The sequence below is a fragment of the Oncorhynchus kisutch genome, linkage group LG15 (genome assembly GCF_002021735.2).
Source record: "Oncorhynchus kisutch isolate 150728-3 linkage group LG15, Okis_V2, whole genome shotgun sequence".
Lineage (NCBI taxonomy): Eukaryota > Metazoa > Chordata > Actinopteri > Salmoniformes > Salmonidae > Oncorhynchus > Oncorhynchus kisutch.
Window position 1 is genome coordinate 85635966 of NC_034188.2, and position 13510 is coordinate 85649475.

Consider the following 13510-nt stretch of genomic DNA (forward strand, 5'->3'; position numbering starts at 1 on the left):
AGACCTGGCCGTCCCTCTAAACTTTCAGCTCATACAAGGAGAAGACTGATCAGAGATGCAGCCAAGAGGCCCATGATCACTCTGGATGAACTGCAGAGATCTACAGCTGAGGTGGGAGACTCTGTCCATAGGACAACAATCAGTCGTATATTGCACAAATCTGGCCTTTATGGAAGAGTGGCAAGAAGAAAGCCATTTCTTAAAGATATCCATAAAAAGTGTGGTTTAAAGTTTGCCACAAGCCACCTGGGAGACACACCAAACATGTGGAAGAAGGTGCTCTGGTCAGATGAAACCAAAATGGAACTTTTTGGCAACAATGCAAAACGTTATGTTTGGCGTAAAAGCAACACAGCTCATCACCCTGAACACACCATCCCCACTGTCAAACATGGTGGTGGCAGCATCATGGTTTGGGCCTGCTTTACTTCAGCAGGGACAGGGAAGATGGTTAAAATTGATGGGAAGATGGATGGAGCCAAATACAGGACCATTCTGGAAGAAAACATGATGGAGTCTGCAAAAGACCTGAGACTGGGACGCAGATTTGTCTTCCAACAAGACAATGATCCAAAACATAAAGCAAAATCTACAATGGAATGGTTCAAAAATAAACATATCCAGGTGTTAGAATGGCCAAGTCAAAGTCCAGACCTGAATCAAATCGAGAATCTGTGGAAAGTCCTGAAAACTGCTGTTCACAAATGCTCTCCATCCAACCTCACTGAGCTCGAGCTGTTTTGCAAGGAGGAATGGGAAAAAATGTCGGTCTCTCGATGTGCAAAACTGATAGAGACATACCCCAAGCGACTCACAGCTGTAATCGCAGCAAAAGGTGGCGCTACAAAGTATTAACTTAAGGGGGCTGAATAATTTAGCACGCCCAAATTTTCAGTTTTTGATTTGTTAAAAAAGTTTGAAATATCCAATAAATGTCGTTCCACTTCATGATTGTGTCCCACTTGTTGTTGATTCTTCACAAAAACATACAGTTTTATATCTTTATGTTTGAAGCCTGAAATGTGGCAAAAGGTCGCAAAACTTTCGCAAGGCACTGTACTTAATAGATAGCACGGAGATTTTAGAACATGCTTAACATGTAGCATGATAATTTAGAACATGCTTAATAGATAGCACTGAGAATTTAGAACATGCTTAATAGATAGCACTGAGAATTTAGAACATGCTTAACATGTAGCATGATAATTTAGAACATGCTTAATAGATAGCACTGAGAATTTAGAACATGCTTAATAGATAGCACTGAGAATTTAGAACATGCTTAACATGTAGCATGATAATTTAGAACATACTTAATAGATCGCACTGAGAATTTAGAACATGCTTAACATGTAGCATGATAATTTAGAACATGCTTAATAGATAGCACTGAGAATTTAGAACATGCTTAACATGTAGCATGATTATTTAGAACATACTTAATAGATAGCACAGAGAATTTAGAACATGCTTAACATGTAGCATGATTATTTAGAACATGCTTAATAGATAGCACAGAGAATTTAGAACATGCTTAATAGATAGCACAGAGAATTTAGAACATGCTTAATAGATAGCACTGAGAATTTAGAACATGCTTAATAGATAGCACTGAGAATTTAGAACATGCTTAATAGATAGCACTGAGAATTTAGAACATGCTTAATAGATAGCACTGAGAATTTAGAACATGCTTAATAGATAGCACTGAGAATTTAGAACATGCTTAATAGATAGCACAGAGAATTTAGAACATGCTTAATAGATAGCACTGAGAATTTAGAACATGCTTAATAGATAGCACTGAGAATTTAGAACATGCTTAATAGATAGCACTGAGAATTTAGAACATACTTAATAGATAGCACTGAGAATTTAGAACATGCTTAATAGATAGCACTGAGAATTTAGAACATGCTTAATAGATAGCACTGAGAATTTAGAACATACTTAATAGATAGCACTGAGAATTTAGAACATGCTTAATAGATAGCACTGAGAATTTAGAACATACTTAATAGATAGCACTGAGAATTTAGAACATACTTAATAGATAGCACTGAGAATTTAGAACATGCTTAATAGATAGCACTGAGAATTTAGAACATGCTTAATAGATAGCACTGAGAATTTAGAACATGCTTAATATTTTTTGTATTTGTATTATTTTTATTTTTCACCTTTATGTAACCAGGTAGGCTAGTTGAGAACACCTTTATTTAACCAGGTAGGCTAGTTGATAACACCTTTATTTAACCAGCTAGGCTAGTTGAGAACACCCTTATTTAACCAGGTAGGCTAGTTGAGAACACCTTTATTTAACCAGGTTGTCAAGTTGAGAACAAGTTCTCATTTGCAACTGCGACCTGGCCAAGATAAAGCATAGCAATTCGACACATACAACAACACAGAGTTACACATGGAATAAACAAAACATACAGTCAATAATACAGTTGTAATGGTTTTCCTCCTCTTCGTCTGAAGAGGAGAGGCGAGAAGGATCAGAGGACCAATATGCGGCGTGTCCATGGTTGTTTATTGAAACACATAAACTGAACACTCAATACAAAAACAATAAACGTAACGTGAATAATCGAAACCGAAAACAGTACCGTGTGGTGTAAAACACAGACACGGAAACAATCACTCACAAAACAACAGTGAAACCCAGGCTACCTAAGTATGATTCTCAATCAGAGACAACTAACTACACCTGCCTCTGATTGAGAACCATACTAGGCCGAAAACAGAAAAAAAACCTAGAAACACAAAACATAGAATGCCCACCCAACTCACGTCCTGACCAATTCAAACAAACAAATAACACAAATACTAGGGTCAGAACGTGACAGTACCCCCCTACCAAGGTGCGGACTCCGGCCGCAAAACCTGAACCTATAGGGGAGGGTCTGGGTGGGCATCTGTCTGCGGTGGCGGCTGTGGTGCTGGACGTGGACCCCACTCCACCATAGTCTTAGTCCGCCTCTGTGGTCTCCTAGGAACGGCGACCCTTGCCGCCGACCCTGACCTGGGAACCTTAAACAACAGGCCCACCGGACTGAGGGACACCTCTGGACTTAAGGGGTAGCTCAGGACTGAGGGGTAGCTCAGGACTGAGAGGTAACTCAGGACTGAGGGGTAGTTCAGGACTGAGGGGTAGCTCAGGACTGAGAGGTAACTCAGGACTGAGGGGTAGCTCAGGACTGAGGGGTAACTCAGGACTCAGTGGTAGCTCAGGACTGAGAGGCAGCTCAGGCTGGTTGATGGCTCTGGCAGCTCCTGGCTGGCTGACGGCTCTGGCAGCTCCTGGCTGGCTAACGGCTCTGGCAGATCCTGGCTGGCTGACAGCTCTGGCAGCTCCTTGCTGGCGGGCGGCTCTGGCAGCTCCTGACTGGCGGGCGGCTCAGATGGCGCTGGGAAGACGGGCGGCTCAGATGGCGCTGGGCAGACAGGCGGCTCAGATGGCGCTGGGCAGACGGGCAGCTCAGGCGGCGCTGGGCAGACTGGAGACTCCGGCAGCGCTGGAGAGGAGGAAGGCTCTGGCAGCGCTGGACAGAGCAGCCCTGGCGTCTCTGGACTGAGGGGCTCTGGCGCCCCTGGACTGAGGGGCTCTGGCTCTTTGGCACCATGACACACACACAAACACACACACAAACACACATACACATTCGGTACACACACACTAATACCGACGTCGTCAGCACAATTAAAGTGATTAACTTCATTGTCACAGCCACTCTTTAATTACATGCAATTATATCCCACAATTATATCCCACAATTATATCCCACAATTATATCCCACAAAAACCTGCTGTCAATGGTACAGCTCAGAGAACACAAAGTTTAGAGGAAGAATATCCCTCCCTCCCTCCCTCCCTCCCTCCCTCCCTCCCTCCCTCCCTCCCTCCCTCCCTCCCTCCCTCCCTCCCTCCCTCCCTCCCTCCCTCCCTCCCTCCCTCCCTCTGTCTCTCTCTCTCTCTCTCCCCCTCCCTCCCTCCCTCCCTCCCTCCCTCCCTCCCTCCCTCCCTCCCTCCCTCCCTCCCTCCCTCCCTCCCTCCCTCCCTCCCTCCCTCCCTCCCTCCCTCCCTCTGTCTCTCTCTCTATCTTTCTTTCTTTCTCTCTCTCTCTCTCTCTTCCTCTCTATAAATCTCTATCTACTCTCTCTCTCTCTCTCTCTCTCTCTCTATCTCTCTCTTTCTCTGTCTCTCTCTCTCTCTCTCTCTCTCTCTCTACCCATCTCGCCAATCAATTTAGACACAATTAATAAAATCATTTATAGTACAGTATGATGTAATATCTGTCTGAATGGATCCATCAGATGTTGTTGAAGAACAGATACTGTATCTCCTGTACTACACATTACCTTCAATAACATCACCCTCACAGGCTTTCTCCAATTACCCCCAATTACCTGCTCCCCAAGTTATCCTCCAATAACAAGTCCCCAATTAACCCCCTCCTGCCCCTCCCTCCCTACAAGCACCCCCTGGTGGCTGCGTGCTTGTTTTTTTAGCCGCGGGCTCATTTCTCCCTATATCAGCAGCTCCCCTTCTCTCCTCTTCCTCTCCCTCTTTCACTCTCACACTCTGAAGGAGATGCCAGACTGACAGACACTCATCCTCTCTCTCTCACTCTTTCTGTCTGTCTGTCTCACCAGGATAAGGTTTACTGTTGCCAGGTAGGGCAGAGGTAGAACAGGGTGTTGTGTGTCTATCACTGTTGTTTAACATGTCTGGTTACTCTGAAACAACAGGTGTCTGTGTTGAATGGTGATTATCTTCATTGATATCACTTTTGTTCATTTGTTCTTTCTGTCTACACTACAGAGTGTTCTGTCTGCAATGTCTTGGTTTGGTCTCTCTCCAACAGGTGACGGAACTCACCCAGATTTCAGACTTGTCTCTCTCCAGGTGATGAGCCTGTGTGGTTGGATGTGGCTGCTCTACTGTCTCCATGTCCCTGGGTCTGTCTGGGGTCTGGATGAAGGTGGAGAGGAGGCTTGTCGGCTAATAGCTAAGCCCGTCTCTGGCAGTGTTTATCGGGCAGGAGATGTGGTCATTGGGGGCCTGTTCCCCATCCATGTGGAAGCCCCTCTACCAGAGCAGGAGTTCAGGAGCATTAAGGAAAATTCTACCTGTACAATGTATGCAGCTTGTGTGATAACAGCATTTTGTCATTGTGTTTTCACCTGAAGGTAATGTCTATTCAGTTACCTCATATCTCAATGTTTCATCCTTTCTTCCGTCTGTCAGTATCTACCAGCGTGCTTACCGCTGGCTCCAGACTATGATCTTTGCTGTGGAGGAGATTAACCGTGACCCAGCCCTCCTGCCTAACCTCACCCTGGGGTTCCTGGCTTCTGACACATGCCTGTCAGAGGGCACCACCCTGGGGGCGGCCCTAGCCATGGTGACTGGCCAGGAGGCCTCTGTGGTGGGCACAGAATGTGGCACAACCCCCGAGGTTCCCGTCATCATCGGGGATGCCCGCTCCTCAGCTTCCATTGTGGTGGCACAGACCCTCGGGCCGTTTGATTTACCCATGGTGAGGCAGGGGATGGATAACAGACTGGGTTAGGATGAGATGATGACTGTATAACACAATACATTTCAAAGTTAATCTAGATTAATCCCTCTAACCCTTATTTACCATCTCTGTCTCTTTTTTAAATTCTAATTCTCTCTGTCTCTCTGTCTCTCTGTCTCTCTGTCTCTCTCTCTCTCTCTCTCTCTCTCTCTCTCTCTCACTCTGTTCTCTCCCAGGTGAGTTACTTTGCCTCCTGCGCGTGTTTGAGTGACAACTGGAGGTACCCCTCATTCTTCCGTACGGTACCCAGCGATGCCTTCCAGGCTCTGGGCATGGCCAGGCTTCTGCGTCAGCTGGGCTGGGTGTGGGTGGGGCTGGTGTCAGGGGATGATGACTATGGCAAGTTTGGGGTTCAGCTGCTTCTCCAAGAGCTCCAGGGATCTGGGGTGTGTGTCGCCTACTCTGAGGTCATCCCCAAGGTACGACCTCAACCTGATGATCTGACGATGTACACTCTCTGTTTTACTCTGACTTCCCCTCTCTTCTAATCTAATCTCACTGATGGTCATCACCGTAGGTAGGATCTCAGAGACGTATCAGGTACATCGTGGACACCATCAGAGGATCGACTGCCAGAGTGGTGGTGACATTTGCTATCACAAAGGATGCACATGTGAGCAGTTTCCAGTCAGAGTAATATTAATGATTTGTAACACAGCTGTAGCAGTGTCCTTGTGTCTTACCGTGTCTTGATGCCCTTTACAGACACAATCATTTCCATATTGATAATCTTGCATTTCAGCTTGATTATCTTGATCTTTTTAATGATTTCATTCTCCAGGCCCTGATGGAAGAGGTTGTCCGTCAGAACATTACAGATAAGCAGTGGATTGCCTCAGAGGCCTGGGTCACTGACTCTACTCTCTCCTCCCCTGAAAACCTGCCCTCTCTTGCCGGGACCATTGGATTTGCCCTAAAGAAAGCTGATATTCCTGGCTTGGGGACTTTCCTAACACGCCTCCATCCAGATGGGAACTACCAGAAGTCTGACCCCTTCCTGAAGTCAATGTGGGAAGAGATGTTTGGGTGTTCTCTGGGGGTTGAACTCAACACGACCCATTCGTCCAGGCGACAGTGTACTGGGTCAGAGGTCATAGGTGAGGGAGAGTTTACACCTAAATCTAATTCTTTTTGTCCAGATTCCCAATGTTATCTCAGTAAAATTAAGTGTCAATCCTAGGTGAGGGGGAGAGCCAGTATGCTGACGTGTCTCAGCTGAGAGCCAGCTATAATGTGTACAAGGCTGTGTACGCCATCGCCTACGCCATACAGGATATGATGGCCTGTCGACCAGGGGATGGAGTCTTTAATGGTGGACAGTGCCCTGATATCAGGAAGCTTCAGCCCAGCCAGGTGAGAATAACATGTGGATCTGTTTTCAAGTTAAGAACACTAATGTTTCCAGTCAGGATACAGTGAAAACACTTTGTAAGGTTTGAATACTGAAGAACAAAAGCCACAACTGGTTCTAACTCTTAATCCTGTTACAATGCCCTTTTCTATTTGAGATTGTTCATTATCTGAGGGGAGTGAACTTCAGTACTCCTGTGGGGGAATCTTTCCACTTCGACATGAATGGTGATCCGCCTGCCTCTTATGACATCATCAACTGGCATGTGACCCCCGAGGGGACGGCAGAGTTTGTCCAGGTCGGACATTTTCTGTCCTCTGAGGGATCGGACGACCAGTTTCACATCGACATGGATAAAGTGGTGTGGGGTGGGGGCAGCGGAGATGAGGTGAGAACTGTTAATTCTGGTGTGTGTGTAATGATGATATTAATAGCAATGATTATGATGATGATGACGACAATTGCAATGATAAAATGATTATGATGATGATGATGATGATGATACATTTGTCCTCTCCCCCCTCTAATAGGTCCCTGTGTCTGTATGCAGTGCTGACTGTCCCCCTGGTACCAGGCATGCGGTACAGAAGGGGAGGCCTGTGTGCTGCTTTGACTGTCTGTCCTGTGCTGAGGGAGAGATCAGCAACACAACAGGTAATCTATCAACGGTTCTGATTCCAATTCATATTTTTCCTCAACCCTGATTGGTCCTGATTTGGACTCCTCATTCTTCTTCCTTCTTTATCAGGGTCAGTTGAGTGTATTAGGTGTCCAGAGCGGTTCTGGTCCAACCCTGATCGTACGGCCTGCATCCCCCAGCTGGTGGACTTCCTCTCCTACAGCGACACCATGGGCGTCATTCTGTCTGTCATCTCAGTTTCCGGGGCAACACTCACAGCCGGTGCCCTGGCCACCTTCCTCTACCACCGTCACACGGCCCTGGTGAGTTGAATCATATGATCATATATAGAGGTACTGGACAGAGATGAGATTGTGTCATATAAGGATGGGATTTTTGACATGTCATTGTGTAAATTATCTTTCTCTGTCTCGTTCCAGGTGAAAGCCAACAACTCTGAGCTCAGCTTCCTGCTCCTTCTGTCGCTCAAGCTCTGCTTCCTGTGTGCTCTGGTTTTCATTGGCCAGCCGAACCCGTGGACCTGCATGCTGAGACACACCCTGTTTGGTATAAGCTTTGTGTTCTGCATCTCCTGTCTGCTCAGCAGGACTGTGGTGGTGCTGGTGGCCTTCAAGGCCACTCTGCCTGGAGAGAACCTGATGAGATACTTCAGCCCCACCCAGCAGAGGATGGGTATCTCACTCTGCACACTCATCCAGGTGAACATCTAGTTTTTACTATATTCTATGGGAATTGAAATGCCCACTGCAGTCAAATCTTGATTTTCCTTTGTTTTATATATATATCCACACTATTGGTTTGGAATGATACTATGAAATTGTGTGAATAATGATAATGCCCTTTTAGTATAGGAAATGGTGGTAAAAGAACCCACTCGTCATACTTGAGTAAAAGTAAAGATACCTTAATAAAAAACGACTCAAGTAAAAGCAAAAGTCACCCAGTAAAATACTACTTTAGTAAAAGTCTAAAAGTATTTGGTTTTAAATATACTTAATTAGCAAAAGTAACTGGAATTGATCAAATGTACTTAAGTGTCAAAAGTTAAAGTAAAAGTATAAATCATTTACATTTCCTTATATTAAGTAAACCAGACGGCACAATTTTTAAAGTATTTTTTATTGACGGTTTGCCAGCGGCACACTCCAACACTCAGACATAATTTACAAACAAAGCATTTGTGTTTACTGAGTCCACTAGATGCGAGGCAGTAGGGATCACCAGGGATGTTCTCTTGATGTGTGGGTCAATTTGACCATTTTCCTGTCAAAATGTAATGAGTCATTTTGGGTGTCAGGGAAAATGTAAAAAGTACATTATTTTCCTTTGCAATATAGTGAATTAAATATAAATAGTAAAGTAAAGTACACTCTAAATTACTACTTAACTTAAGTACTTTACACCACTGAGTGTAAGTGGTGTTTGAAAAGAAGTCTGAAATTCCAGTCTGTTTTGGTAGGATGGAGTGTTGGCCTGCCTGGTGACATCACCAGATGGTGAATTAGTTCATCCTTGAAAGGGAACGGGAAAGGGGGATACCTAGTCAGTTGTACAACGGAATGCCTTCAGCTGAAATGTGTCTTCTGCATTTACCCCCTCTGAATCAGAGAGGTGCGGTGGGCTGCCTTAATCGACATCCACGTCTTCGGTGCCAGAGGAACTGACTGTGTTTTAACTACTTCGCAGATATGAAACTCACAGACAATCATATCAGTCACAAATGTCAAATTTCCAGTTTATGCTTCAAAACCATCTTAGGTTCTATTTTACATTATATAATGTAAGGCATTGTGGACAGAATAGATGGATGCAGTTCAGTGCATGATTAATTTAATTCAACAATACATTTCTTTGTAGTCCACAAATATTGCTATCAGGCTGTAAATCACAGCTGGCCTGGTACATTGTTTACTGCCTCCATTCGGGATGCACAGTTTCAGTTTCAATGGCTCAATATTTTTTACAAAACATATTTTTTACAAAACTGTAACTAAGGCTGGGAATGTCAATACAATCAAACTAGCAAGGGCAATGACCACAAGTCAGTCATAACGTGGCTAATAGACTAGCGTACGTGTCAAACACAAGGCCCGCGGACCTAATAGGACACACAAGCGAGTCATCTACTTTATGAAACTATAGCTTGATTCGCTCACATCAGCGAACTCAACTTCAATTGCACTGCTTTCGTTTGTCAGGTTTACAGTGCGCAGCGGAGGGAAAGTGTACAGACCCATTCTACAGTCCTAGCCAGGCTACTAGAATGTTGCAGTCCAGCTTCTGTTTTTAACCTGTTTGGGATAGGGGGCAGCATTTTCACGTTCGGATGAAAAGCTTGCCCAGAGTAAACTGCCTGCTACTCAGGCCCAGAAGTTAAAATATGCATAGTATTAGTAGATTTGTATGGAAAACACTCTGAAGTTTCTAAAACTTTGAATGATATCTGTGAGTACAACAGAACTCATATGGCAGGCGAAAACCTGAGAAAAATCCAACCAGGAAGAGGGAAATCTGAGGTTTGTAGTTTTTCCACTCATTGCCTATCGAATATACAGTGTCTATGGGGGCATATTGCACTTCCTAAGGCTTCCACTAGATGTCAACCATCTTTAGAACGTTGTTTCAGGCTTCTACTATGAAGGGGGAGAGAATGAGAGCTATTTCAACCAGAGGTCTAGCAGAAGGCCATGAGCTGATTGTGCTCCTGTGAGAACGACCTGCATTCCATTGCATTTCTGAAGATAAAGGAATTCTCTGGTTGGAACATTATTGAAGATTTATGTTAAAAACATCCTGAAGATTGATTCTATACGTCGTTTGACATATTTCTATGAACTGTAATATAACTTTTTGAACTTTTCTTCTGAACCTTCACCTGGACTTGACCGCGCCTACCGAGTTTGGATATGTGAACTAAACGAGTCCTGTGAACTAAATGAGAACCCCACACTCAGATGAGTCCTGTGATGCTACAGACATTTTCGTCATTATCAGGGTGTCTTACGATCTGGCAATCACCACTGTAGCTCGACCACCTTCCACTGCAGATGTGGACGGCCACCATTGGGCGGATGCTGTGGATTGTGATGCAGCCTGTGAAATAAAACATCTAGCTTAAACAGATGGATTTTAATGGGGATTCCTTTAGATTTCCACTCGGGGCGAGGACGTCAACTTTGCAAGACCATAAAGATAGAGAGTTCCAAATCTCTATGCCAACAGCTCATTTTCAGTTTTCCCCTCCCCACTCAGACCACTCCCAGACAGTCCTAGCTACATTCTTGTATGATAAATTGCTCTTTGCTAAGAAGCTATTTTTTAAATATTTTTTTTACCTTTTAATTGAAAACAATCACACCTAATTGTTACCCAGAAAGTATTTTATATTTTTAATTTTTAAACGGCTTTATTGGAGCTTTAATTATTTCCTTCAGTTGCTAGGTTACAGATATCTAGGTGAGACAACCACATATCACCTTCATAAACTAGGTTTCCTTCCAATGGACAGATCTTCATGTTAGTTATTTACAGTAGCAGACGCTCTTATCCAGAGGTTACAGATATCTAGGTGAGACAACCACATATCACCTTCATAAACTAGGTTTCCTTCCAATGGACAGATCTTCATGTTAGTTATTTACAGTAGCAGACGCTCTTATACAGAGGTTACAGATATCTAGGTGAGACAACCACATATCACCTTCATAAACTAGGTTTCCTTCCAATGGACAGATCTTCATGCGAATATTCAAAGATCTGCAAAAAGAAAATATGCCCATTTTCCCACCAGTGGCGTTTCCACCAAACAGACTTGTCGAGGATAAAAATTAGTGGGAGATGACGTAGTGCACAGAACATGTACTTTTTTTGTTTAAATTTCATGTACCGAATAAAAGTTGAATGTTCAAAGTGTGCATTTTCAACTCTACTGATAGTTTTTTCCCAAACTGTTGAGTTAAATAGCAATGTGCCCACTCTGGTCTTGGTACGTGAGCCCTAGCCAACAGCTCCCAGATACAGTGCTGGTGGGCTGTGTGGGTAGGGTGGTCTACATGCCAGATAGAGTGCTGGTGGGCTGTGTGGGTAGGGTGGTCTACATGACGAGATTATTATGGAAAATTATATTTTTATTTGTTAAATGCATCAATCATCATGTCACCAGAATAAGACCCTCAACATTTATTGGAAAGGAGCATCAAGCTCATACCGTGCACTTTCAGCACCCTGTGAACTTCATCATAACTTATTTAATCTGTAGCTTAATAAACTGCATGGAGGACCACACTCATTGAGTGACTCCAAATTTACTTTGATAATGAGGGTTAATAGGTGTTTCCTCCAACATTCATTTCTCAACCCAAAAATATCCAACCATGTCGAATTAACAAATCATCTGTCGGGATTTATAACATTGTACTGAAACTTCCTGTTTCCATCACAGCTGTCGTATTTTTTTATACGCGGTATAACTTTACTCACATAAAAACTGTGGATGGAAACATGGTTACTGAACATATAATTTGTTGTTGTGATAACTGTGCTTGCGTTTTCCTTCCACCTCCATTCCCTTCCACAGGTGCTGATCTGTGTACTGTGGCTGGCCTTAGCTCCACCCCAACCGGCTGAGAGGGGAGGAAGAGAGGGTCGTGGGCCGAGGGTCGTCCTGGAGTGTGAGGTGGGCTCTGTGGTAGGCTTCTCTCTGGTGCTGGGCTACATCGGCCTGCTGGCCTCCCTCTGTCTCCTCTTAGCCTTCCTGGCCAGGAAACTCCCAGACAACTTCAACGAGGCCAAGTTCATCACCTTCAGCATGCTGATCTTCTGTGTCGTGTGGATCTCCTTCATCCCTGCCTACGTCAGCTCTCCTGGGAAGTACACAGTAGCTGTAGAGATCTTTGCCATCTTGGCCTCCAGCTTTGGGCTGCTGTTCTGTCTGTTTGCTCCAAAGTGTTACATCATCCTTCTGAGACCAGAGAGAAACACCAAGAAATACATGATGTCCAAATAGAAACCATCAAGAAACACATGATGTCCAAATAGAAACCATCAAGAAACACATGATGTCCAATTAGAAACCACCAAGAAACACATGATGTCCAATTAGAAACCACCAAGAAACACATGATGTCCAATTAGAAACCACCAAGAAACAGATCTCTATTCACCACAGGAGTGTGCTGTTGTCACTCCTCAGAGTAAGTTATCTACCACAAGAGTGTGATGTTTTCCCTCAGTAGAGTTCGTTATCTACCACAGGAGACTGCTGTTGTCCCACATCAGAGTCCGTTTTCTACCACAGGAGACTGCTGTTGTCCCACCTCAGAGTCCGTTATCTACCACAGGAGACTGCTGTTGTCCCTCCTCAGAGTCAGTTATCTACCACAGGAGACTGCTGTTGTCCCTCCTCAGAGTCAGTTATTTTAATGAAAGATCCATCATTTTTACATTGATCCTCTCTCAGCTTGTCCTCTTACACATCTCTCAGATCTTTGTAGTGTTTGACAGCTTTCCTTATTAAATGTGCTCTTTCACTGCAGGTCCACAAACTTTCATTCTCCTCCTCTTTCACTGTTCTGTCAGAAATCAACTTATGACTGCCTCCTAGATCCTGGCTGTGCAGCCTGTAGCCCTCCAGGATAATGGGAGGGGCCAGGGTGATGTGAGGGACCAGAATGATGAGAGGGGCCTGAGTGATGAGAGGGGCCAGAGTGATGAGAGGGGCCAGAGTGATGAGATGGGCCAGAGTCATGAGAGGGACCAGAGTGATGAGAGGGGCCAGAGTGATGAGAAGGGCCAGAGTGATGAGAGGGACCAGAGTGATGAGAGGGACCAGAGCGATGAGAGGGGCCAGAGTGATGAGAGGGGCCAGAGTGATGAGAGGGACCAGAGTGATAAGAGGGACCAGAGTGATGAGAGGGACCAAAGTGATGAGAG

At 44.6% G+C, this 13510-nt stretch overlaps 1 protein-coding gene across 1 annotated transcript; it reads left to right on the plus strand.

Moving 5' to 3' along the window:
* Positions 1-4915: 4915 nt before the first annotated feature.
* On the plus strand, positions 4916-13309 carry LOC109906130 (extracellular calcium-sensing receptor-like). The gene is made up of 11 exons (XM_020503790.2): positions 4916-5145; positions 5255-5546; positions 5765-6007; positions 6106-6201; positions 6370-6685; positions 6769-6941; positions 7097-7327; positions 7470-7593; positions 7688-7881; positions 7999-8277; positions 12156-13309. Exons 1-11 carry the CDS (start codon positions 4916-4918, stop codon positions 12582-12584), a joined length of 2607 nt encoding a protein of 868 aa, XP_020359379.2. The 3' UTR covers positions 12585-13309.
* The last annotated feature ends 201 nt before the right edge of the window (positions 13310-13510 follow it).

Excerpts from the sequence above, each read along its gene's own strand:
- LOC109906130 (XM_020503790.2), top strand. The coding sequence starts at position 4,916 with ATGAGCCTGTGTGGTTGGATGTGGCTGCTCTACTGTCTCCATGTCCCT. Across the intron at positions 7,328-7,469 it reads GTGGGGGCAGCGGAGATGAG|GTCCCTGTGTCTGTATGCAG; the intron begins GTGAGAACTGTT and ends CCCCTCTAATAG. Across the intron at positions 7,594-7,687 it reads AGAGATCAGCAACACAACAG|GGTCAGTTGAGTGTATTAGG; the intron begins GTAATCTATCAA and ends CTTCTTTATCAG.